Raw genomic sequence first — 22,366 nt, 5'->3', positions numbered from 1 at the left:
TTTTTTTTAAATTCAAAAAATTGCCAAGTCAGCTAAAATTAACCAGTTATGTCTCAGCCCTAATTTAAATGTCCACGTGGAAATTTCCGGCTGGTTGGGTAATTTTTTTCGATGAAACAAGTCCTAAAATTGAGCAATTGAAATACATAGAGGACCAAATCCAAACCCTAACAAGTTAAAGGACTAAAATTGGATTTGGCTATAGTTAGAGGACTAAAATTGCATTTAATCCCCAAAAGTGAAATAGGCCCAACTCATGGGACCAAAATGTTATTTTCCTTATATATATATACATATATATTGTATTTTTCTTTTTATAAGTACAAAAGTAAACATAAAAATATTAAATGATGGGCAAAATTAAAAATTTATGCAATTTTTTTTCCTTACATCATTCATTTTCCATTCAAATTCTAATGGAAGTGGGTCGGGTATAAATCAAAAATTTTTGGAGAAGCTGTAAGTATAGTATCAAAATCTTTTTGAGGAAAAATGTAGTTTAGTATTTTTAGGATAGGTTTAAGTGTAATTAAACCTATACCTATATGTATGTATATATATCCATGTACGTGAAACCAAATATGGAAACCAAACAAACGCCACACATCTTTACTCCGCTTCTTCCACCTTATAATCCTTCGCTCGTTTCAAGTAGTAAATATTAAATGATTTCAAGAGTCCATATATTCTCTTTTCACCATAAATATATTATCTCTATATATACATATACACAGCGTTTCACCAGCCAGCGGATGCCGGAGTAGCAGCAACGCCTACTAGTAGCGCAGGCCGCAGTTCAACCGCAGACTTGTCAATACAGATTGACCGCCGCATTGTCCCAATCCGACCTCAATCCCTCATGGAGCTACCGGAGATGGAATCCATGGCTTCCGGGATTGGAGTTTCGGTCCCGGTGCTCCGCTTCCTCATATGCTTCGCCGCCACCATTCCGGTTAGCTTTATGCACCGGTTTGTGCCTGGTGGGACGGCAGGGCGCCACCTCTTCGCCGCTGTGACTGGCGCCTTTCTGTCGTATCTGTCGTTTGGATTCTCGTCGAATTTGCATTTCATTACGCCCATGCTTTTAGGATACGCCTCGATGGTGTTTTGCCGAAAGTACTGCGGGATCATTGCTTTCATCCTTGGCTTCGGCTACCTCATTGGATGGTGCGTTTGTTTCGCGTTCTTACTTTGTGTCGATTCTCTGTCCTTTGGCTTCAAGGGTGTTAATTTTGGGGTTTTATGTTATCTGAATTGTGTGCGTTCTCTACCGATGCTGTGCTTGAGTTTTTAGGCGAGACCCTTTTGTTTCTAATGTTGATAGTGTGTTAGTATGCTTGTCAGCGAAAGAGAGGAAAGAAAAGAAATTGATGGCTAGACTGCATTTTGATTTTCAATTACTAAGGCTACTCAGATTCATTTTCTTTAACTTACCAGGATGATGACTACCATTTTCACATGCGAACATTGAGAATAATTATATTCGATTATGCAAATGCATGTGGTTTTACATTTGCTCGAACATTTTCTTTGCATGGGTGTGTCTCTGAATTCTGATGGATCTTATTATTTATGAGTAATTAAAGCATAATGGGTTGTGTTCTTCAGCTTTTTACCCTGCTCTTTTTTGTCCTGTGAGGTGCAATTTAAACAATTTAGTCTTGAGTATTGCTTTGCATGCACATGAATTGTGTGAAACTGCACTTTTGGCAACCGTAGAAGGCTGAAAGTGATGAGAACAATAATGTTTATTCACCACTGAGATGTAGGAAACTAATACATTGTACCCAGTTTTATAAATCAGATTATTTTACAGAGTTGATGTCTATGACTTTGACTTGGCTCTGCATAATAGTTATAATTATAGGTTAATGGCTAAGGGTTCGAAAGGGGCTAACTGCAAGATGGGGAATACAAATGCTAACTGGATGCATCTTGAATGCACCTGAGTTATAGTTTCGGATGTTTAGGAACACTGTGAAGCATGTGCTCACTTAAATTCAAAATTCTGTTGAATCTAAATTCATTTATTCCTCAACAAATGAAATATGATGCTCATTTGACCTGTTTATCCATGATTCTCATACAAGTTCAAGCAGTCTTAGGTACAAGAAATAACTTTAATTGGTGTAAGACCTACTTCAAATACAAGCAATGACATTCCTGTGTCTAGACATCCGCAATGATGGTGCCAAGCAATATGTGGTTAGATCTATTCTTCATTTTGTTTTAAGCCTAAACATGTTATGTTCAGTTTGGGTTAATATAGCCAATAACATTGCCCAAACATGTATTGTTCAGTTTGGCTTCATAGAACCAATAAAATTTAATCCACCACTGTAGCACTGGTGTGATGGGTACAAGGTCACATTTTTGCTAGTGGATGGTGCTCAATCCCTTGACTACTTGACTACCATCTGCAGCGATATTTTTAGGCTTAAGGAGAGGAAAGGGGTGAGGTTCCTGTATTTGTTTTAGGAACATTCTAGTATCTTAGCACGAAAGGTTTGAATGAGTCAGTTCAAACTCAAAACTGACAAATTTACAAGCTCGAGCTTGCCTTTAACATCTGATTTTAAATTTTGAGCCTGATTTCTCGATCGTATGTGTTAAAGTTTGAGCTTGAAGTAGAAGAATCAATCTCCATTTTTGCTGATTAGATTGTTTAAAATTGAGCCTAATTTTAAACATGAGGACTCATCCAACAGATTCATGATTCTAGTATCTACAGAAAATATCGCTAGACATCCATCAATCAAGATCCAAAATATTCCATGAGATTGAACCTTATAGACAACAAGGTATCCAATCAAAGATCAACTGATTGAAAAGTCAATAAAAGGTTCACAGAACTGCTAAAGGGCTATGAATCGCTAAGTGAAAATTCTGATTGCATGAACAAATGATTTTGCCACAAAATAAGGGGAAAGAGCAAAGCAAGAACTATGCTAATTAACTGTGTAATTCTCAAGTGTACTCGAAGTATTTGCATTGTCACTCATTATAATGGACAAAATGCAATTTGTGTAATGAGTAGAAAATGGATTCTGTGTCGTTTTAGGATTTTTTATACATTTTTTAATTCCTTAAAATTTGGTGGCTGTAACTGAGCAAAACCCTATTGATTATTTCTCAGTGACATCGATTTTCTTCTCTTGCCTTCTTGACAGAGATTTGGATTAGTTGTTTGCTAGATGGTGTGTGCCCCCAAATCTTTTTATTTGTTAAAAAGAAAATCATACGCCATACTGATTGTGCACATGGAGATTGTATCATTGTCATAGAAAGTTTCTTAAACTTTTGACTATTTGTGTGCCTGTGTAGCCATGTATACTACATGAGTGGCGATGCATGGAAGGAAGGAGGTATAGATGCTACAGGTTAGCACCATTGCCACCTTCTTCATTGATGTATTAGGGTTTCATCTTTTCCCTTGATGATGCTTATCTGCTGTTACTGGAGTTCTGCCTAGGCGACAGACATACAAATTCTGTCAAGCACAAAGTTGGTTTCTATATGCATGGATAGAGGCATGTTGTAGGTACTTTGTGTGCTAATGTACATGCGTTAGCTTCATCCAATACACTATTAATGATTTTGATGTGCTAACTGTTTACATTTTTGCTGTTTCGAATTCACAGGGGCTCTTATGGTGATAACACTGAAAATCATATCATGCGTCATTAATTACAATGATGGACTGCTAAAAGAGGAAGATTTGAGCGAGGCTCAAAAGAAATACCGGTTGCTCAAGATACCATCATTACTTGAGTACTTTGGTTATTGTCTTTGTTGCGGAAGTCACTTTGCAGGTCCGGTGTATGAAATGAATGACTATCTAGTATGGACTGAGAGGAAAGGGGTATGGTATTTATGTTCGCACATTTATTATATCATGCTATTGTTGCTATTCTCTCAGCTTCAAACGTTACATGCGACAGATGTGGCAACGCACAAAACAGGGACTTTCCCCCTCTCCTTATGTGGCAACATTGAGGGCTCTTCTGCAAGCTGCTGTCTGTATGGGCTTGTATCTGTATCTCGGGCCTCGTTTCCCACTTTCCCGATTTGCAGAACCAGTATACCAAGACTATGGCTTCTGGAAACGATTAAGCTACCAGTACATGTCTGGCTTCACTGCTCGTTGGAAATATTATTTCATATGGTCTATGTCAGAAGCTTCTGTTATTATTTCTGGCCTGGGTTTCAGTGGTTGGACAGATTCTAATCCACCCAAACCACGATGGGACCGTGCCAAAAATGTTGATATATTAGGTGTTGAGTTGGCAAAGAGTTCTGTGCAGTTACCACTTGTATGGAATATCCAAGTCAGCACCTGGCTTAGACACTGTATGTTAACTTTCCTTAAAAAACTCATACTCTTCTGGCCCACAGGATAACTAACTTATAAGCCTGTTGAAAATTGAATGCATTTCACCTAACTGAATGAGTTTTGTATTTAAATATGGAATATGGTGAGTACTGGGTTCTGAGTTAAAATTTACTCAGTTGACTGGATTTTAGAAAGTAATTTTATATGCTATTTGCAATTGCTTTCCATTTCAGTTTTTAATAAGCCATTTTCTTCTTGTTTTCTGTAACTACAAGACTGACATTATTAACATGAAGTACATAATGTACCATAACATTAAAAATAAAACGAAAATTGTTGTCAGATACAACTCAAAGTGTTACTATTTTGCTGGCTCTTTTAATTGGCTTGCAATGTAACTATTAAATTCACTCTGTAGGTCGTGGGAGTTTTGCTATCTATTTGGGAGTTGCCTATGCTATAGCTGTAAAGATGATAAATCATCTAAGGGATATATGATATTTCTCTAATTATTGCTGTTTCTGTTTAGATGTCTATGAGAGACTGGTTCAGAAAGGTAAGAAACCAGGCTTCGTACAGTTGCTGGCTACTCAAACCGTGAGTGCAGTATGGCATGTAAGTATAAACCTGTCCTTCTTTCCACCAAGTTTTTGACATGCCTGTGTTCTGCTTTCCGGTGTTTAATATCACTGTCTGGCACAGTTACTCCCTGAAAGTCAATCATCAAATACTTCATGACAGAAATACTTGTTTGCACTTGTATACATTTTGGATATAATATATGAGGGATGTCATGGTAGGAAACTGATGTTGGGTTGATAATGAGTTTGTAAGATGGGTAAGAATGTTTTGAGTTCTAAGATCATGCATGTTATGGCCTGTATATGTTTGTGCCGTAAAAATTTACATGAAACATAATCTCTGAACTAATGCACTGACTCAGTTCTGTTGATAAAAGTTAACCAGATGTATTATTACTAAACAAATCTTTATAAGCTTTTATATGAGATTCACAATTTCACATGCTTTTAGTATATCACAAATCTTTATAAGCTTTTATATGAGATTCACAATTTCACATGCTTTTAGTATATCACATGTATGGTATCTCATGAAAAAAGTTGCTAAAGAAGAAGAAAAGAGACTAAACCATGGGTCACCAACGTCATCATATTCTCCTTCAAGAGTCGAACTGTCAAGATATCGTTGCACTTAGAAGTCAACAAATTGCTGCGCCTGCCCTTTACATTGCACGTTTTGATGGTCGTCATAGGAAGACCTATCTGAAAATTAATACTTACAGTTCCTACCCAACCCAAGCCAATTGTTCGTCTTATTTCCTTTATAGGACTGGCTCTGCGCCTACAACCTTTTTATGCTGGTTGTGTATTTCATAGTTCACATCTGCTCTTACTAGTGTGAATTTTATCAATTCTTCTGTTTATTATTCATTACTTATATCAAAAAATGCAAGCAACCTTCCTATGATATTTGTAAATGAGCAAATTACCCCATATAAAAGAAAAGATTAGCAATTTACCCTCGTGTATTTTTAAAATGCAACAATTTGCACCCCTGTGTTTTTTAAAATGAAGCAATTTACTTCCTTATAAAATGAAGCAATGTAAATTGCTTAACTAACGTAAGGGGTAAATTGCTTCTTTCTTTTCATAGGGGTTAATCTGCTTATTTGCAATATCACAGGGTTAAACCCCTTCTCATATATATATATATATATATGTTTGATTTATTATAAGAGAAATTTGGTTGATCTTAATCTAAATCATTTTAGTTCGGGCTTTAAGTATGTTGATTCTGCAGTCCATGTTCATTCTATATATATAATAGGATAACTCTTGCATTATAATTTGTGGAATTTGATTGAGATATTTACCTGAGAATATATGCTGACACAAGTATATGTGCCTGCGATGCATATATTTTTGGGTAAATCGTCTCTTTACTTTCGGATTTGTATGGGTGACAGAACAAAGATTAGCATTATAACTACTGATTTAGGATGGTTTCACTGTTCTGCAGGGATTATATCCTGGGTACATCATATTTTTTGTTCAGTCTGCTACTATGATTGCTGGTTCAAGAGGTAACAATTGCAAATAATGTCACTTTTGGAGTTGGCTAATCATTTCTTGATGGACTTCCTCTTGACTTTCTTTTGGTCCACGAGCAGTTCTTTACCGATGGCAGCAAGCTAGCCAAACAGATTCACTGAAGAAGCTGCTCGTATTTATAAACTTTGCTTACACACTTCTGGTTCTAAACTACTCCTCTGTTGGTTTCATGGTTAGTTCTTTTCTCCACATTAATGTGTGGCATTGGAACATCAAAAACAATATGTAGCTAAGACGACACGGTTCTATTCTGTACACAGGTATTAAGCCTGCAAGAAACACTAGCTGCATATGAAAGTGTATACTACATTGGAACCATTCTTCCAATCGGCTTAATCCTGCTAGGCAAAGTCATTGTGCCAGCAAGGCCAGCCAGATCAAAAGCTCAGAAGGACCAGTGAAATTTCAAATTGCATCTCAGGGCTTCAGTTCAGGAGCTTGGAATGAGATAAGTGAAAGAGTAGATTCTGATATTTTTTTTTCTGCAACTCTTTGTTTCTTTATACCTTGTAAAGATTTTTAACGTTTAACTCTTTTTCCACAATTTAAACAATAGTTTTGTTCCATCTAATCCAACCAAGATTATTATCTTCATAATCATGTAGCATAAAAGCCCGATTCATCTTAGTTGATTATGCAAGAAAAAGAACTACACGATACAGAGTCCTTTGAGCTGTTAATGTTTTCTCACCAAAGCGATGCCATGTCGGCCTGAAGTCAACATAAATGCAGACACCTATCCTACATATGGCTCACTTTAGCTACCAGACACATGTTTGGCTACTCTGATTAAGCTGGTTAACAATGGAGTACACATCTAAAGCACATATATATCATTGGAAACCTTTAAATTTTTTTCATGTTGTTTCACTAATATGATTAGTCTAAAAATGAGTAGGCTTTTTTGCTAGAGATCATGAACCCGGAGAACGTTGTGGAGCTTTCTTATAGACTGTACAGTTATTTCGAAGTGATTATTTAGGCATTGATCATTGAACTTAGTATATCTTTTAACTATCATTTTCTTTTATTACCATGAGATAGGATTGGCAGAAATAGTAAAACAAACCAAAATAAGTCAGCAGGGACAACTAAGTGCCAAATTGAAGTAACTGCATTAGCTCATGATTATCATAATCAATGATGTTTTGCTTGTAAGAGTTCATTTCCTCATCTATGACACATAAACTGAATAGTTAGCCTCTACATTTCACAATTTGGACCCCAGTCATATAACATCTGATCATTAGATCCATAATACCGGTAAGACATTGATATGTAAAAATATGCAGATGTTAACAACAATTTAGATTTTTTTTAAGGAGGATCAATGTTGGTTCCCAATTCACGCTGATCTAATTTTACCAAAAAATTGTCTTGATTATCCAAAAATTTCATGTACAGTGTAGGATATACCATAGTAATTACAGGTTAACATAAGTATCTCCATGGCATTTTGAACATTTGTACCAGCTTGAAGTTATTGCAGATGCTGACTGGAGGCACATATTTTTGGGTGTGGATGATTTGACCCCAACAAAGAGCTGTCCATTTTTGTTGCACTTATAAATGTGCTATTTTTTCCCTCAATGAGAGATGGGATTCTGGCTTGGTGTGTACCATTACTACCAACAGAGACCCCTCCTGTCCTTGCTTGGAGGCAATGACAACTTCATTTAATGCACACATCATTGATTTCTCTTTTTCATTCCCTCCCACATTTCCCCTTTTCTTTCTTTCTTTCTTTTTTTTAATCCTTTTAATGAGTTTCTTTTATTTTACATATAGAGTTAGTTAATCACACTTAAACCTCCTTTAAACTTTTTCACAGAAGAATTTTAAATTTATACTTACAACCTCTCTAAAAATTCTCAATTTACACTTGATCTTGTTCTATTTGTATATTTATAATATCACATAGGACTAAATTGCATTTTTTCCTATATATATACAAGATGTAAAAACATAAATCATGATAGATACAAAATCTACAGTACGCTGAAGCGACATGGTGCATATTATTTGATGTTTACACATGAGATGCATAAAAAAAAAAAAACCCTTTTCTTATGTAGTATTTTAACCAATTTCAAGAAAATCGATCATTTTCTCAGACTCAGCACCAAAAAGACCGGTTTTCACCACCTAGCTAATTTCTTGTTTCTCAACTACTTATATATAATTGATGGATCCAATTATTAAGTATCGACATTTGACTTAATTCTAAAATAATATAAGTTTCGAAAATCATAAATACTAACCACAAAACACATCAAAATGATGTGAAGCAAACAAAAAGGGAGATGCTCTTTATTGTGATTTGGACATTGATGATGAAAATATGAAGTATGTGAAGGTCCTCTTCCTGTTATTGAAGGTTTTGTGTGCAGTGTCATCATAGGTTTGTACTGTATAGTGAAAGGACAAGAAATGATGATGTTTTATTAACCAGTGATGAAAGGATTGCTTTCCTTAGTTTCTTGTCCAAATAATGTCCATACAATCATTGAAGGAATACAAACGTTGGTTGGGAGTCAGTCGCCATAATAAATTTGTCCCCTTTGTATTTGTAATTTAAATTATATTCTTATAATTCCAAAAAATATATATTAATATTATTATTGTAATATCAAAATATGATAGAAAATCTCATTATAGTTGTTGGAGTAGAAGTACGAGATTTTCAAAGTCTTCGCTTCGAGTAATACTAAGCTTGTTAGTATGTAGGCATATTGTTATAGCAGTTTTCTTATATTAGAGGGTGTTCGGCTAAATTTATTTGTGTTATATTTGAATGGATGAATTGGAATTGAAAAAGGACAGTTTGAAAAATAGAAGAAATTAAATACTCTACATTAAAAGTATTTAAAATTATCAATATTTCACAAAATATAATTATAAATCAGAGCGGAAGTATTTAAAACCTTTCATTATGATACAGAATTATCCATACAAATCTACAAAATTTGTCACTGGGAATTTAAAATTCCCATTGTTCCAAATATGACCTTAAAGAAGTTTATAAGAACATACATATTATAATGTTGTTAGAGTTTAAAGTACTAAATGTTAGAGTACATTACGTCGTGTTTTTTTTAGATTTGATACAATTATAAATACTTTTTCGTTATATGAGAAATTGTCAATAGCCCTTGATAAGTAACTTAATTATATAACTCTTGCCTGTAAGTGAAAATCTCAATAAAATACGTTGTTGGACGAACGTCATTATAAAAAAATGCAAAAATACGATATTGGGCGGATATTATTACAAAAAAAAAATACGTAAAATTATAATTCAGGGTCCAAAATAGCATTTTTGATAGTTCGATATAAAATTTTGTTAACCTGACAAAATGAGTCAATTATTAGACGGGCATTATTATTTAGGGATTAGTAATTTTTCAAACAACGACAAGTATTTATAATCATATCATACCTTATATATACGACATAATTTTGCTTAGATTCTATAAACATTTTGAGTACTAGAGATATAAATAGCAATAATAAAGACTATGGTGTGCTCACAAAAAAAGTAAAAAAAAAAAAAAAAAAAGAAAAGGACAATGTGAATTAAATGTAAGTAGACAAGTAGGCAATGATTCCAAGAACTTGTACTTTTCAATATTGCTTTTTTGCCCCCTTTTTCTCCAGGTATACATACACATGTGATGGGAATAATGGGGGAAGGTGATGGGTTGGATAAATGAGTAGAGACCATAATTTTGTGCCCACACACATAAGGGTGAATAATTATTTTTTGATGAAAAAAGTTAGTAATTTACTAACTGTTATTGTTGATAATTATATATTTTTTTATTTTGTGAAAAAAAAAATCATGCAATAATTACTGCATCAAGAGCAGGATTATTACCAAAACTTCAATTAATTAAAAAGAAAATTCAGACCATAGAACTTTTTGGGTATTTGCAATAATTTTTACTTTTGTAGTAAAAGTAAAATAGTAGAGAAAGTTGTACGTCAAGCAATAGTAAAAGTTAAAATTGTTTGAAAACAAAAGCTAAACGTCAAAAATAAAAAAGTTGGAGTTTTGAAAAAAATAACTTAATAGTTATAATTTTATCACGTTGCAGAAGTTGGTAAGGAGTTGTTTGTAACTTTTAGATTTTAAATAGTTCATTTAAGCAGTTTAGAAGGAGAGATTATAAAATAAAAATATTTTTTTCAACTTATATTCAGCAATGAACTGACAAGTACTTGATAGCAATATATCATACTCCATGCTGAAATGACTAAAATATTCCCCCAAAGGCAAAATATTAATCTGAGACATGATCCGTGTCTTTCCTACTCAAGTCGGGTCATGCTTTATCGCACCCAAACTAACTTATATAAATACGCCAAATTATTTTATTTAATGGTTCGACATTTATTATTTTAAGATCCGCATTAAATATATTCTTTTGATCTCACGAACTAATTTAAGCATCATAGAGTCTTAGTTGGGAATTTCCTAACAAGCCTAATCATCTCCTTTTCTGCTCATGTTCCCAACTAGATATGGATACTCTCAGAGGGACTGGCCTCAGCCTTCAACCAAAGTCGGTACTTATTTTAGACATTTGCTAATAACCTTTTGTTGTTCTTTAAGATTCATTACGAATGTAAAATATTTCTTGAGCTCCTTATATTATAAGAGTTAATTACACTTAGACTCCATTCGAAAATGCAAAATCAAAGAAGTTTTGAAATCATACTAACACCCCCTCTGAAAAATGTGTTTACCCTGATCCCTTTTGTTAAGATTTGGACGAAAAATGTGATCTTAGAACAAAAAAAAAAAAGAAAGATTAAGTTTTAATTTTGTCCATTTAACATTTTCAAGTATATTTTTGTACTTATATAACTGGATCAAAGTAATATACACATATATATGGAGTATTATATGGGAATATTAAAAAAGGTAAAATTGAAGATTTAAATATTCTTTTGATAACGTCAGCATTTTCAATCCAAATTCTAACGAAAGATGATAAAAAATAAATACTAAATTTTTGGAGGGTATGTAAGTAAAATTCTAGAACTTTTTGAAGAAAAATATAATTTCATCTTTTTAGAGAGGTCTAAGTGTAATAAAACCTAAAAGTAATATACCACATCAAATGAATTATAATGTGATGCTACAAGAATGAATAATTATGTGATGAAAAGTCAAGGCAAAAAAAATCTTGATCACGGATTGGTACTGCCTATAAATATCCTAAAGGTCAAGTGGTAGAAATTTATGCCTTCATTTTTCAACAAAACACGTGAAATATTATTCTTACACAAATGAACAAAGCAAAGTTTTGTGTAGTTAATGTGGGTAAGGAAGAGAATCCAAGTAAAGAATCCAACATTGAAAACAGCCAAAAGGGTCAAACATTTTTATGGATTTGATGTTGTAATTATGGTTCTATTGAGTTGATAATTCAAAATTTCATTTTTTTTTTTTATCAAAAGGATATATATAGGGTTAAAATTATACTTAAATCCCCTTTTAAAAAAATAAAATTATATTTTTTTCAAAAAAAAATTTAAAATTATAATTGCACTCCTTTTGAGAATTCTTCCTTCACATCTGATATCCTTTCGTTTGGGTTTGGACAAAAAATGCTACACTAATAAAAAAAATTACATAAATTTTTAATTTTGTCTCTCATTTTACATTTTCATGTATAGTTTTGTACTTATAAAGAAAAATTGTAATATACAATAAAACCTCTATAACTTAATAAACTCTCTAAAATAATAAAATCTTCCGGTCCCGACTTGGGCCTTTGTAAAAAATCATCAAATTCGATAAGATAATAAGATAATAATTTTTCAAAAAATTCCTTTATAAATATTAGGTCCCATTAAAACTCTTAACTAATAATTCATGAATATTACAATTATAAATATTATGGTAATTTGCTAAAATGTAAGTCTGTAATGCTTTACGCATTTGATCATTCATGAATGATTTTGCGATGCCTTTTAGATGAGAAGACATGGTTGGGTGTTATGAATCATTTTATTTTAAATATTGAGATTTATATAGTATATGTTTCATTCATCATGCATGAATATATTTAATTGGCTATAATAGTTATTTAAGTGCAACGAATTAATGTAAACATGTATATTTAAGTAATTCCAATGGATTGAATATCTGTCTATGAATATAATAGTTAATTGTATACAATGAATTGATATTATATATGAATATATTTAATTAATTACAAAGAATTGATTAATGTATGAATATAATCAATGAAACATATATAAAGTCATTTATTTTCAATACATATGTACTCAATTTGCTTAATTTAAAAAGTCTCTCTTTTAATTAATAAAAATATTAATTTATCGATAAATTAATATCTTCCTAAATTAATAAAATTTCATGGTTCCAAGGTTATTAATTTATAGAGGTTTTACTGTATATGTATATATATCTAGTGAGCTTAACATCATTACAAGTTTTTCCTTACAAGTACAAAATTATTACATGAAAAAAATTATTAAATGAGGGGTACAATTGAAAATTTATGTAACTTTTTTGTTAGCGTCAGCATTTTTCATCTATACCCTAACGAAATGGGTCAGGTACAAAAAATTAATTTTTAAATGGGTTGTAAGTATAATTTTAAAATTATTTTAAAAAAATATAATTTCGTACTTTTAAAAGAAATTTAAGTATAATTAACCCTATATATATTGACGTTGTCATACCAAGTCAATGGGTATACAAGGTATAATTTTCTCAAAATATCAAGAATGGATGATTTGCAACAGAATGAGCAAGGGTGTCGACAGGCCGATCAGATTTGAATTTAAGAAAGTCTGAAATGAATAGAAAACTAATTTAGTAACAACTTGTTATAGTGTGCTGATAAGTGTTGAAGAACTTCTAATGCTCAAATTAACAACTTCCCTAGATCAAAATTAAGTAAAATAAATGAGTAGACATACAAAGAAAGATCAAAAAGTCGTACAAGGTATGCTGATAAGTGTTGAAGAATGTCTCAAGAACTTGTTATAGTGTCTTCCCATGATTTATTCTCCTTAACCTATCAAGTCTCCTATTTATAGGACAAGTAAGAGAAAACCTAAGAAGATATTGAGCATGATCCACATATCACATGCTTGTAAGGTATGTTCGCTACCGTAAGTATGAATAGGTCCAGTTATATGCCTCATTAGCCAGCGACAACACGGGTGAAGTGTTGGCGCCACATTAGCCGTTGGTGGATGCTTTAGGAGGAGTTTGTTACTTGTTCTATCCACCTCAGCTTCTCAACGTAATTTTTCAACCGATTGCTCTACCTACCTGTTAATTATCGAGTGTTGATGCGTCTATTTGATGTGCACACTTAGTTTTGACGTGTCTACTGAATTATATGTAAACTGTAGATAAATTGAGTTGATCCTAAATCATTATCTAGCAATAGCTGAGCCGAGCTTTGGGCTTCAACCTTGGACTTTAAGCACCCTAGCTTCCTTGTTTCATTACAATGGGCTTGGTTATCTTCCTTATGCATACTTGAGCTTCCATTCTTTACTTATGGCTCTTTTATCCAAGTCATCACTAGGCTTCAACCACGCTAGACCCTTAGGATGGACTCAATTTTTTTAAATAAATTGATCATCATGGCATCAATTATTATTATTATATGATTATTAATCCCCATGAATATGACCAGTCCTCATCATAATATATATATATAAAGAAAGAGAGAAAGAAAGAGAAAGGAGAGAGAGAGAGAGAGACACTACCAAACACTACCACATACAACAAAAAAGAAAAGAAAAGAAAACCAACAACCCAACCAAAGACATATTCCCCAACCATCCCATTCTTCCTCCCCACTCCCTCTTTGTACATGTTTTTATATATAAATTCTCTATATAACCATCATTATCATATTCTTTGGTGAGAATTCCCCCAAAAATGTCTTGATACACTGATTTTGCGACAAGAAAACTTGTTTTTTCTTAGTCACAAGGACTCAAACTATATGAACATATACTCAACTTTGTTCTTTCTCTTCCTACTTAAACTATCTTCATCACCTTCTGGCCTTCCTACAAATATTCTACATTATCCATTGCCCATTTGATCTTCCCTAACTACAAAACAACTCTCTCACAAACTCACCATCATGAATAAAAACGCCATTTTCAGCATGAAAACTAAGCTTAGAGGAATTCCTCCGCCGGTAAAAGCCGCCGGAGGCAGCTGTTCCGAGGCGGCTTCAGGGTTGGAAATCAGGCCTGGAGGAATGCTAGTTCAGAAGAGAACATCAGATGCCAATCACAACTCCAATCCCAAGATCAAAGTCAGAGTGAAATACGGCTCATCTCATCATGAAATCGCCCTTAGTCCTGAAGCAACTTTTGGTATATGTATATATATTTTTTCTCATCAAACTTTGCTGCATAAATTGTTGTTTCTGTTGATGGGATTTGATGTTACGGCGCAGGGGAACTGAAGAAGCTGCTTGCCGGGCCGACGGGCTTGCGGCCGCAGGATCAGAAGCTGGTGTTCAAGGACAAGGAGAGGGATTCAAGAGCTTTTCTTGACGTTTGCGGCGTGAAGGATGGATCAAAAATTGTGCTGCTTGAAGATGATCTGAGCATAGAACGACGGTTTCTTGAATCACGAAGGACTGCGAAAATGGAGACGGCGTCGAAAGAGATAGCTGCAGTTAGATTTGAAGTCGACAGGCTTGCTAAACAGGTGAATTTTCATAGCGTATATGATTTGGAGAGGCTTGCAGGTGTGGTTGTAATGGTTGTTGACATTGATAGGTGATGAATGTTGAGATGGAAATCAATGGAGGCAAGAAAGTTGTGGAGGCAGTTTTGTTGAACTTGATAGAGCTGTTGATGATAGAGCTTATAAAGCTGGATGGGGTTGCAGCTGATGGAGATGTGAAATTGGAGAGAAGAATGCAGGTAGCTACTTTCTTTAGTTTTCTTTCTAGGCCAAATTATACTTTTAGCCTCGTAAGATAAGAGTTCGACAATTTTATTTGTTTATTTTATAAATTTTTTAAAATAATTCTAAAATTAGATATATTTAGTCCCATAAATTCTCTAAAATAACGGATTATGTTGGGTTTTTCCAAATTTTGGGATTATTTTGAAATTTTCATAAAGTAAAGGATTAGAATGTTGAACTCCTTATTCTATGGGACTAAGAGTGTAATTTTGCCTAATTACATTGATAGCCACTGGAATTTTAGATACATGGATAATTACATTTACACTCACTAACCTAGTTATATGGTCTGGTCTGTCTGTTTATACAGATTATTTATGTCTTTTAGATAATTATACATACACTATTAAGAATGTCAATATCATTTACGCAAATCACCCATTCTTTTTATAAAATTACACATACATCCCCCAAAAATATCGACATTAGCACACAAACTTTCCTACTTTTTGGTTCTTAAAGGTGATTCTGTAATTATGCAAAAGATAAGGTAATTTATACAAACAAACATAAATTAGGGATTGTAAATGTAATTATCCCTTGTATATATTATGAAAGAGCTCGTCCGTTTGAAAAATTGATGCTGCACCGTCACCTCTATATTCATGAATACTTGGTTTCAGGAGAATCACAATAATTCTCTAAAAATTGAAGGACTTTTTTGTAATATTTATAAACTCTAGTGACGTCTGTATTTTTTTATAAACTCTCATCAAAAGAACGGCAAAGATTAATGGAGCGTTGGTGTAATTTTGTATAAATGGTTTTCTAGTAATACATAAGAAAAAATACAATTTACTCATCTGAAATATGAGAAATGAATAAAAAAATCCTCTATAAAACATAAAATAGCAAATTACTCCCCGTATTTTGAAACACTGGGAGGTAATTTGCTAATTTCTTTTTTTATAGGGACTCATTTCATATATTACAAGGAGATACACTGTATTTAACCCGTAATACATGTGAACTTTAAAGGTGTCTGTGTAACTGTCCAAGAGTTCGTACATCGCTAAATTTTTCGATTTTCTTGAATGATATGAATTGTTTGAAGGTGAAAAGGGTGCAGAAGTACATAGAAACTCTTGATGTGCTGAAGCTGAGAAACTCAGGCCTACGCAAAGCGGCATTGCAGCACAAGATTTTCACAGGGCAGATGCCAACAACACATGAAAACCAGCAAGAAGTGCAGAGGAAGCAGCTGGGGAATTTGGGTGGGAGGGCAAATCCAGGGGCAGTGATTGTAACAACAAAGTGGCAAACGTTCTAATTTTTGATCTGTACATAGAAAAATCACATCCTTGTTTATAAATTGCAGTTCAGATCTTCTATTACAATCTAGGTTTTTTGTTTGCAGTACGATGATTTTCGTTTCGATGCAATTAACAACAATATAATTATTAGGTAGATTACAATAAATTTGACATAATTACAAATACTCCTCGTTATTTGAAAAAGATTTTAATGGTCGTCTAACAACCAGATCAATCCATTAGTCTCCTTTAGATTTCCGTTCATTTTCTAGGATGAACTGACCAAAATGTCATTATAAACTATGAATATAATTTACTTATCTTTTTCAAAAGAAAAAGTTAAATTATTTTTTTTTATAATTTTTTCAATTTTTCCATTCACCTTCTCTATTTTTTACAATTTTTCAATTTTTTTAAAAAATAAAAATACGACAAAAACAAAATTGATAATTCTAAGGCTTCATCCAAGAATTATATAATTTTTTTCAAATATCATGAGTATTAATAACTTTTCAAATAACAAGAATGTATTCGTAATTATGTCAAATTTAAGAGAAGTTGATTAATTTACCTTAATTATTATCCAATCCCATCAAATTCTTTTGTTATTTATTTGTTGTGAAGCTGCATAAAAATTAAAAAAATAAGTGAGTCGCCAAGATAAAAAAAAAAATTAATCTTTTTTGGCATTTATATATTTACTAATTAACTAATTAAAGCAAAATGATAAAGAAATAGATGTTTGACTTTTGAGCACTCAATTTGTCTTTATTATGTAGTTTAATCATGATTACAAGGAGTTGGAGCCCACTTGTTTTGATTGATAGCTGGAAAAACAAAGGCAAGATTTTTGGGAAGAATATGGGCCAGATTATACAAATTATTGGTGACATACAGATGTCATAATTTTTAGTATAAATTAAAGGATAATTATATCCTCTTTTTATGAGATTTAGTATAATTATACATAAATTTTTTATAGTTTAAAAAATTATGTATAGCACTTCTAAGATTTATTTCTGTTTAATAAATAAGTCCCTCCGTTAGTTAAAAAGTATTGAATTTACTGATATTAACAAAAAAAATTAAAAAAAAACTATATTAACCCCTAGTCGACTTATATTTGTCTCATTGCAGGTCAAATAAATCATGTTTATAGTCAAATTACACTCATACATCTTCACGCGTTAATGCATGTTAAGAGGTATATTTTCATTACTTTTGGTGGCAACTGTTGGATTGCTTGTATAGCTTGATTTGCAGGGCTAGTTGGAACCAATCATTCGAGTGTAGTGGCAGAAACTTTTTGACACACTGGATTATTGTCTCCAACTTTGTTTCCCATCTTAGCTCGTCTCACTTTTGTAAGGGAATAGTACTTCTTTTTTACAGTTTTTTTAGAAATGATACGGAGTCAGTACTCCCCGTTGTAAATTTGCTCGCTTTCTAATCTTAATACAGAACGGTCGGGGACTCCGAAAAGCTCCTCTTACTCCCGGGTGGTTTAGTTAAAAACAAATTAAGTGAATTTTGACTAATGGATAGATTTATTTGTTAGACGGAAGTAAATTTCAAAAATACTAGAAGTAATTATCCAAACCACAAAGGGTCTATATATAATAACACCAAATCTAAAAGAAGGGATATAATTATCCCTAAATCAAAGTGATTAGGTGGATTAGTATAATGCAATTTTATCAAAATGATATTTTGCATTGAAACTGCAAAATTCTTATTCAAATTTAGATTTTATTTTACTGAATTAATTACATAGATAGTATAGACTTGTTATGTGATTATTTTTTTTTATTTATACATTTTTACGAGACGGAGTGAAATTCACCCAATGAATTAAATCACATTATGCTATATTGATTTAAACCATTTCGATTTGGAAAATGAGTTGAAAAAAAGGATTTTAAATGATTTTGTATAGAAAAATTTTAAAAATATAAAATATAATTCAAACTAATAATTAAATGATAAAAAAAAGATAATATAAAATGTTCAAATAAATCTAAAAAGATGTATTTAGGATTTTAAATCGCTAACTTTAAATTTGTCAATTAGAAGACAATGATAAGCTATTTGGTAAAGACCGTTTTTACTTCTTGGAGAAGTCTTCATATGATATATCTCATGTTTACCTGCATATGTCTGCCCTTTCTTCTGCAAAAGCTTTGGTATTTCTTTGCCACAGTGGGCCTCTCTTTATGGTATTTCTCTTAAGTACTTGTTGTTAAGTTTTTGGGATAATTACACTTTTCTTATCTGAGATTTGATGTAATTATACAAAAAAAATTTATAATTTAAAAAATTATGTCTAGCACTCTAAGGTTTGCTTCGGTAACTCGGTAACTCCAGTAACTTGGAAAATTGATTACATTTAGTCCTCCGATGGATTAGATTTATAATTTGCATCGGAAAAGTGATATGGCTGGACACCTAGATGCATTTTTATTGATTTATAATCTATGTGGCTAAAATCATGAGGTGGAAGACAAGTTAGCCATCTTTTGGAGGGAAGAAAGGTGACTTTCCCTCCAAAACACTTTTCCTAACCAACAAAATATATTTTCTTCTCTCCATGCTTGCACAAACCCATTTCTCTCCTTTATCTCTCGGCTCCAATATATTCTTCCATGGAAGGACCAATTTGTTGTTACTGCCGAAAGAAAGCAATGGTTTAGACTTCTTTGACTAATCAAAATTCAAGAAGGAAGTTTCATTCCTATCAAGATTACAAGGTAATAAGCTCACTTTTTCCCTAATCAAATTTTTTTTAATTTTTTTTGAATTTTTTAAATGAATTTAGTTTTATAGAGAGAAGGGTCTGCCCAGTCAGTATACAAGCCACGTAATGCAAGCCACGTACTCTCCCATGTGGCATGACACGTGGTTAATTGGCCGAAAATTGGACCAACTAATTTACACGTTGGCAAGTTTCAGGTAAATTTAAAATTTTGGCCAAAAAAAAAATAGAAAACCCTCAAACAGACTAAATTTAATCAATTTTGCAAGTTACTGGAGCTAATAAAAAATGGGCATACTTATAGGATTAAAACTAAAATTGGATATACTTAACGGACTAAAAAAATATTTTTCCCGGAATTACAGTTCCCTCAATAGAATGGAGTTTCCTTACTTAAATGGAAATAATGCAAGAATATGGGTCAGAAAGTGCACAAGATACTTCCAAATGATACCAATACTTCAACTCTACTGGGAGATACAAAGGCATCAATTATGTTATCCTGTTTGAGTTCTAAAGTTAGAAGGGTGTGACTTTGTTCTGGGATGTGACTGGCTTAGTGCTAATACTCCAGTGGAGTTCGACTTCGACCAGGAGAAGGTTACCATTAACCAATCAGGGAGAAAGTTGATTATAAAGGCTCTTCTGAACAAGACAGACCTCAAGGTTATCTCAGCCCACTCATTGAGCAAACTCTTGAGAAGAGGAACTTATGGGATTTGTGGTAAATTTCTATCAGCTAGCAAGAAGAGGAACCAAGAGGAAATGGACCCAACATACTCCAACAATTTGAAGATGTTTTCCAAGAAACCCACACTTTACCTCCTGAGAGAGCTATTAAACATAGCATTGAATCATACAAGATGTCATTCCTAAGAAACAACATCCTTATAGGTATGCTTATGGACAAAAAACTGAGGTTGAGAACATAGTCAGAGGAGTATTGAATAGCGGGGTCATTAGAACCAGCTAAAGCTCCTTTGCATCACCAGTATTGCTGGTAAAAGATGGGGGGTGGAGACTATGCATTGACTAAGGTATTTCAATAAACTCACTATCAAACATAACTTCCATATACATATTATAGATGAGCTATTTGATGAATTGCATGGTGCAAGTACTTTTCAAATATATATTCGAGATTTGGTTACTTCCAAATCAGAATGAGAAATGAAGACATACCAAAAACTAGTTTCATCACCCACAGTTGTCACTATGAATTTCTGGATATGCCTTTTGGGTTATGTAATACACCTTCCACTTTTCAAGTACTAATGAATAAACCTTACCTCAGGGAATTTGTAGTATTCTTTGATGATATACTAATATACAACAAGGATTGGGGTACACACTTACAACATCTAAGAAAGGTACTTGAACTGCTAAGGGAACACAAACTCTATGCCAAGATGAGTAAGTGTTCGTTTGCTCAGTTGTAAGTAGATTATATTGAGCACGTAATCTTAGAAAAAGGGTAACTACAAATCCCCAAAAGGTGGAGTGTATGAGAGGATTCCATGGACTCACTGGGTACTACAAAAATTTTATAAAGGGGTATAGTCTCTTTAGTAAACTAATACGGTAGAAAAAATATGATTGGGGATTTTCCTATTGGAGCTAGGAAAGCTCTAGAATTTAGAGGGAGAAGACTGATTTTCTTTGAAGATATTGCTTGCTTATTTCCATGGCTATAGTACTAATTTAAACATCTCAGTACAATTTGTTTCCTAAGAATAAGGATCGACCAACACTTGGCATTCATCAAACCCTTTAATAATATTTGCTAAATAGACAGTAGTACTAATATATATATATAAATGTATACATATATATATATATATATTTGTGGGTTAATGCCTAATGCATAACCTAATATGACATGTTGGGCTACTATATGCAGTATATATATTTTCTATCATTGTCAAACCCTTCAAATTGGCCTTGTCCTCAAGGCCAAGAGTTTGGGTAACATCCAAAAAGAACCATATACCAAAAGAATTGTAGCAACTGCCCAATTGATTCCTTCAAGTCCAACATCTTGGTACCCAAGTCCAAGCCCCTCCCCCCCTCCAAAAAAAAAGTGTTTGGATATGCTATGTTGTAGTACGACACAAAAAGTAGGAAATTATGGAAAGCCACCATCTGTAGCAGTTGCAATTAAAGGAGAAGCAAGGGCCTTGAATGAGGAGGTTTGGTAGAACCCATAGCTGGGATAGAGGGAATGAGGTAAGGAAAGTGGCAAAGTGCATGAGGCCGGGTGAAAGCAGCGGTCAACAGTGAAGAGAGAGGTGCAATCATATTGCCGTTTCAATGAAGAAACGAGAAACCCGACGGTTTCAAAGAGAAGGCCTGCGGTGAAGAGGGCTTTTTTGGTGTCCTTTTTCGCAACCAACAATGTGGGCTCCTCCCTAAGTCGGTGGTCAAAAGCTCTACCGTGATCAAAGACAATGGTTTGGCGTGAGTTCATGTTAGACCCCCTGATGGAGAACTGGGTGCATACGATACGACAATGCTCCACCAAAGAACGGATGACGAATTCCTTACCACAATCAAAGATGACAGAGTTGGGGTCTCCTTTGCATTCTACCATTTGCTCCAAAGAGAAACAACACTACAAGAGAGGGTAGAGTAACCTAGCGCAATGTGTATTGTGGCCGCAATGAAGGAGAGGCGAATGGCAACGGAAGGGTGGTGGTTAGTTGTTGTGGTTGATGTTTGTTGGAGAAGGTTGATATGGGATACAAGGAGAGATGGGTTGGCTGGAATTAATGTGGCTTTGGGAATATGTTGCTGCAACTAGGGGGAAGGAGACTGGTGGGAGGGATGGTGTGGCTGTATGTTCTGGGTTTGGGATAGGGGGTCGACCAATAATGGAGGGGCTGGTGACGGTAGGGGGGGATGGTG

The 22,366-nt window shown here is 33.4% G+C and overlaps 2 protein-coding genes across 2 annotated transcripts; both read left to right on the top strand.

Annotated features, from left to right (window-relative positions):
* LOC105157436 (lysophospholipid acyltransferase 1) lies at nt 630-7,029 on the top strand. The gene is made up of 8 exons (XM_011073847.2): nt 630-1,167; nt 3,325-3,380; nt 3,642-3,862; nt 3,942-4,350; nt 4,863-4,948; nt 6,374-6,437; nt 6,525-6,637; nt 6,726-7,029. The coding sequence occupies exons 1-8, from the start codon at nt 860-862 to the stop codon at nt 6,864-6,866; spliced, it is 1,398 nt and encodes a 465-aa protein (XP_011072149.1). The 5' UTR covers nt 630-859; the 3' UTR covers nt 6,867-7,029.
* Nucleotides 14,205-16,795, top strand: LOC105158741 (BAG family molecular chaperone regulator 1). Its single transcript, XM_011075581.2, has 4 exons — nt 14,205-14,853; nt 14,937-15,193; nt 15,265-15,411; nt 16,512-16,795. The coding sequence occupies exons 1-4, from the start codon at nt 14,616-14,618 to the stop codon at nt 16,725-16,727; spliced, it is 858 nt and encodes a 285-aa protein (XP_011073883.1). The 5' UTR covers nt 14,205-14,615; the 3' UTR covers nt 16,728-16,795.

Source organism: Sesamum indicum, linkage group LG1 (genome assembly GCF_000512975.1).
Source record: "Sesamum indicum cultivar Zhongzhi No. 13 linkage group LG1, S_indicum_v1.0, whole genome shotgun sequence".
Lineage (NCBI taxonomy): Eukaryota > Viridiplantae > Streptophyta > Magnoliopsida > Lamiales > Pedaliaceae > Sesamum > Sesamum indicum.
The sequence above is the reverse complement of the archived record's forward strand: the minus strand, read 5'-3'. Positions and strand labels throughout refer to the sequence as shown.